General features: G+C 45.9%; 1 protein-coding gene across 1 annotated transcript; it reads left to right on the top strand.

The window, feature by feature from the left end:
• Positions 1-1,174: 1,174 nt before the first annotated feature.
• On the top strand, positions 1,175-2,499 carry LOC308415973 (ubiquitin-conjugating enzyme E2 Q2-like; the record flags this gene model as incomplete). Its single annotated transcript, XM_080911002.1, has 1 exon — positions 1,175-2,499. The coding sequence occupies one exon, from the start codon at positions 1,175-1,177 to the stop codon at positions 2,297-2,299; it is 1,125 nt and encodes a 374-aa protein (XP_080767128.1). The 3' UTR covers positions 2,300-2,499.
• Positions 2,500-5,407: the final 2,908 nt, after the last annotated feature.

The following is a 5,407-nucleotide window of genomic DNA, read 5'->3' as shown; positions in this document are numbered from 1 at the left end:
GGTGCCCTTGCTGAGCTGGAAGTAGCTGTGAGGTTTCCTTAAAAATCTGTGTACAACATAAAGTCTTAGGATTCCTCCAGCCTGCATCTGCTTATTATCAAAAGAACCAAAAACAGGAGCTTTCTCTCCTCTCTCTAGCTCTCTCCCTGTCTCTCCCTCCCTCTCTCTCCCTTCCTCCCTCCCTCCCTCTCTGTGTCTCTGTGTCTGTCTCTCTCACTCTTTTTTCTCTGCCTCCCCAACTCAGTGTGTATATGTGTTTTTTAAATTAATTTATTTCATAAAATATTATTACAGCTCACAGAATTTGTTACGTGTCTGTGTGTTTTTGTATGTGCATACACTACTGGGATTACAGGCTTGCGTTAGGCCAGGCCAACCTTTTTATACCGGTGCTGAAAATCAGAACCCCTCAGGCTAGAGTATCACATGATACTTATTGGCCGAACCATCTCCCACCCCTGAAATCAGTGAACTATGTTCACTGTAGCAGGATTCAAGATAGCCGCCAGATGGAAGCAACTAAAATGACTATTGAAATGAACTGAGAAAACAACCGACTGGGGATGTAGCTCAGGTGGTAGAATGCTTGCCTAGCATGCTCCAAGCCCTGGGTTCCATCTTTGGCCTTTAGCACAACACAAACTAACAAAAAAAATGCTGGTGCATTCCTGTAATCCCACCACCCAGGAGGCGAGGATAGAAGGACCAGAAGTTCAAATTTCCTTTTAAATCAGCCTGGGCTGTAGCTTGCAAGTCTAGAATGCATGTGGCCTCGGCTTCCACTCCCCGTAGGCCATAAACTGGGTGTGGTGGCGCTGTGATGTCAGCACTGAGTGAGGAGGGAGGCAGAGGCTGGAGGGTCAGGCATTCAAGGCCGTCTTTGGCTACACAGAGTTCAAGACCAGCCCCCACTATTCGAGACTATGTTTCAAAACAAAACAAAACAAAACAAAAAGAACAAAAGGTTCCGTTATGCAAGATGAAAAGGCCCTGTAGATCATTGTGCGACACAGTGCTTAGACTTATGACTGCGGCGGCCACGCTCTGCGGGTCGCGGAGGCGGGCAGAGGCGGAGCCGCAGGAACCCGGCCCTGCGGCCCCAGGGGCGGTGGCAGCCCAGCAGGCGTCTCACGGGGCCGCTTCGCTTCCACACTCGGAGGACCCGAGAGGAAGGATGTCGTCGGGGCTTAAGGCCGAGCTGGAGTTCCTAGCGTCCATCTTCGACAAGGACCACGAGCGGCTGCGCATCGTGAGCTGGCAGCTGGATGAGCTGCAGTGTCAGTTCCTGGTGCCGCCGGCTCCCGCGGGCAGCCTGCCCTCGCCGCCGCCGCCAGTCACCCTGCACTGCACCATCACGGAGTCCTACCCATCTTCGCCGCCGATATGGTTTGTGGACTCTGACGATCCAGATCTCACATCGATCCTGGAACGCCTGGAAGATTCGAAGCCCAACAGTTCGCTTCGTCAGCAGCTCAAGTGGCTGATCTGTGAACTCTGCAGTTTATATAACCTGCCTGAGCACCTGGATGTGAAGATGCTGGACCAGCCGGTCCCCATCGCTCAGAAGGCGACCATCGAAGAGGTGCCTTCAGAAGAGGAAGAGGAAGATGCAGCTGACGGGTTGGAAGACTTGGATCATTATGAGCTGAAAGAAGAAGAGACTAGTAGTGAGAAAAAGTCAGAGGATGAAGGGCTCGAGAAAGAGCATTTGGCAATATTAGAGAATATCAAGAAGAGCCAAAGGCAAGAGCATTTGAATGGTACTGTGTCTGGCTCAGTGCATGCTTCAAACAGACTTATGAAAGAACTCAGAGAGATATACAGATCGCAGAGTTACAAATCGGGGACTTATTCCGTGGAACTGATAAACGACAGCTTATACGACTGGCACGTTAAACTGAGGAAGGTTGACCCTGATAGTCCCTTGTACGGCGACCTGCAGCTCTTGAAAGAAAAAGAAGGCATAGAATATATTTTGCTTAACTTTTCTTTCAAAGATAACTTTCCCTTTGATCCTCCATTTGTTCGCGTCGAGTTGCCAATTCTCTCTGGAGGGTACGTCTTGGGTGGAGGGGCGTTGTGTATGGAACTGCTCACCAAACAGGGCTGGAGCAGCGCCTACTCCATAGAATCGGTCATCATGCAGATCAATGCCACCCTAGTCAAAGGCAAGGCCAGGGTGCGCTTTGGAGCAGATAAGAATCAATATAATCTAGAAACAGCCCAACAATCCTATGACTCCGTTGTGCAGATGCACGAGAAGAAAGGCTGGTTCACTCCTCCAAAGGAAGATGGGTAAATAGTGGACTGCCCTGTATTTGAAACAATGTAGCTTTAAAGACACAAACTTTGCATATCTTTGTAACAGTAGTGCGGAAGATATTAGCTAATTGGTGTTTTAGTGGATACTCTTGTCAACTGACCGCCTGTATAAGTTCCAACCTTTTCATTTTGCTTACTGTGGGGGTCTTGGGCTGAACTGTGAGCTTTTACTGTTGTTTTCCCTGATAGATAATCATAGTGTTCATTTTTTGTCTCCGTTTTCCTTGATTAGGTGAAATGTGTTAAGTAAGCCAATCAGTTGTGACTTTAGATAATTTCGTTTATTGGGCTATTGGGGGATGGAGGGGATAATAGTATTCACAAACATTTGTTCCATTTAGTACCAATAAAAGTTTTGCCAGTGTCCAATACTGGCTCAGAAGAGTTTTGGGTTTCTGTGTTTTGTTTGTGCGATGCTGGGGATGGAACCCAGGGCCCGCTGCGAGCTACTCAAATCTAGCCCGTTGAGCTGCATTCCCAGTTGAACGGTTATGCCTTCTCAACTACAGTCTTTGGGGTCTAAAGCCATTTGATTGCCTAAATAATGATAGGAACTTTGCTCGTGAATTAATAACATTTTTTTATGGCCAGGTTATGCTATGAACTATTTCCTATTTCAGGTCTTGAAACTTGAGTTATACTGTACTTGGGCAAAGCAATCAAGGGGAAGCCACCTAAGGCTTGTTAGCAGCTGTTTGCACTGGTCTTGCTTAGCTAAATCTTTTTCCTCTTCCTCAGCCCCTTCTCTGAGACAGGGTTTCAGGTACCTGCGGCTGGCCAGGAGCTCTGGATCCTTCTACCTCTACATCCCAGGTACTAATGAATTGGGTTTTTTATTGGTTTGCTATTTGTTATGAAGCAGAGCCACAGTCTACAGCTTGGGGTTAGTTGTGAAACACAGCCATTCTTCCTTGTCCTTTTACTAATGGGATGCTGCAATTCGTTGTAGGCCGATAAACTTTATAAAGTGCTCAGCAGATTCACTGAGCAGAAGTGATACATTTAAGTTCCACAAGTACCTAATTTGGAGACTTCTAATTTTTTTTCTACCGTCATCACACTGACTGTGCATCAAGGACTAATGGGAATTCTGTGTGTCACTTCCTTTATAAGGCGTGACACGTGAATCAGCGTACTTTCAATTTTCTTGCCTCACCCAATTATGTCCTCTTTGGTTGGTAAGAGTTGGATTTAATTGTGTCTATGAATGTGTGTGCAGGGGGGTATACGCACACGAGTGCAGGTATCTTCAGGGGCCAGAAGGCATCAAAGCAAACTTGGGTCTTCTGCAAGACTAGTATGCATTTAATGGCTGAGCCATCTCTCCAGCCCCCTACTTCGCTATTTTTGAGACAGAATCATTCATGGAACCTGGAGATCACTGATGGTCAAAGGTTTGGCTAGCTAGTGCTTGGATTACAGAGCTTCCCAGTTACAAATCTGGGATTACAAGAAAGTGCCACGACACGACACGACATCCAGCTTTTCCTGTGGGTGCTGGAGATCCACACGCAAGTCCCGGTGATTATGCAGCAAGCTTTACCCAGGGAACCATCCCCTGTCCCCTACATCTGCTTTAATATTCACATGTCAACTACATTAACCATATCCAAGAGGCCTGGCTCTTCTGTATTATTGTATATGTTCAGTTTTTTATTCTATTTTGGGTATGAGGGCCTGCGATCAAGATCTGTGGGCCGGGTCTGATAGCACAGACCTGTAATCCCAAATACTCAGGATACAGAGGCAGGAGGATTGACAGTTTAAGGCCTGCTTGGGCTATTCACACTCAGCCTGGGTTGAGATACTGTGTCAAAATTAAAAGTTATAAACTACAAACAAGACAAAAGAAAAATAATTTTGAAAAAGTAAAAATTATAAGTGAAAAGGGGTGTGTGTAGGGGGCTATAAAAGTAGCTCAGCAGAATAACCAGTGCCTAGCATTCACAAATTCCTAGGTTTCAGGACCAGCTAGGCCCCCCACCCACCCCTATTTCCTTTTTCTGGTGTTCTCTCTTTCTCAGCTACATAAAGTTCAGGCCAGTTGTTCTGGTAAACTGTGACAAGGCCGGATTGGTTAAAACATTAAAATTCCTTGAGCATTAACATTCTGCATTCAAGTCTACGGCCAACTCTGGAACACCTTACTGAATTATGCCGCACCCTGATCATGGTTGTGAGTTTTAGTTCCTTTCGTCGTCGCACATTCACCACGTAACACAAGATAAACGTTGTCAAACAGAATCAAATTTACAAAGAATCATTAAAACTACTGGGGCTGGAGAGATGGCTCAGCGGTTCCAGAGGGCTTGAGCTTGGCTCCTAGCATCCACCACAGGCAACTCGCAACTGCCTGCCACTTCATGTCTGTGACCTCTGAGCACTGCACTCACAAATCCACACTGAGACACACAGGCACACATGTAGTTACAAATTAAAATATTTTAAAGGTAGTTATTATTATTATTATTATTATTATCATCATCATCATCATCATTATTAGACATTTTGGAGACAGGGCTTCTCTGTAGCCCTGGCTGTCCTGAAACTCTTGCTCTGTAGGTTAAGTTGGCCTCGAACTCAAAGATCCACTCATCTGTGCCTCCCATTAAAGATAGTTATTAATACTGTACCATACATTTAAATAATAAGAATAAAAACTCAGATAATATACTTTCAGGGAACTTGCTAAGAAGGCCGGGTTAGCCTCAAACACATGGAAATCCACATGTCTTATGGCTTCCAAATGCCAGGATTAAAGATCCTTAACTGCCCCCACCCTTTTTTGAGACAGGTTCTCATTCCATAATCCTGGTAGGTTTGGAACTCTCTAGACAAGGTTGGCCTCAAATTTACAAAGATCTGCCTGCCTCTGCCTCCTGAACACTGAGATTAAAGGTATGTACCACCACATCTGGCTTGGCACCATTTTTTTTTTTTTTGGCGGGGAGGGGCTGGGGGAATTGGAGGCAGAGTTTCTCTGCGTATAACCCTGGCTGTCCTAGAATTCACAGAGACCTGCTTGCCTCTGACTCCCAAGTGCTGGGATCAAAGGCATGAATACTATCTAAAGCACACATCTTTT

The sequence above is a fragment of the Micromys minutus genome (genome assembly GCF_963924665.1).
Source record: "Micromys minutus genome assembly, chromosome: X".
Classification (NCBI taxonomy): Eukaryota; Metazoa; Chordata; class Mammalia; order Rodentia; family Muridae; genus Micromys; species Micromys minutus.
The sequence above is the reverse complement of the archived record's forward strand: the minus strand, read 5'-3'. Positions and strand labels throughout refer to the sequence as shown.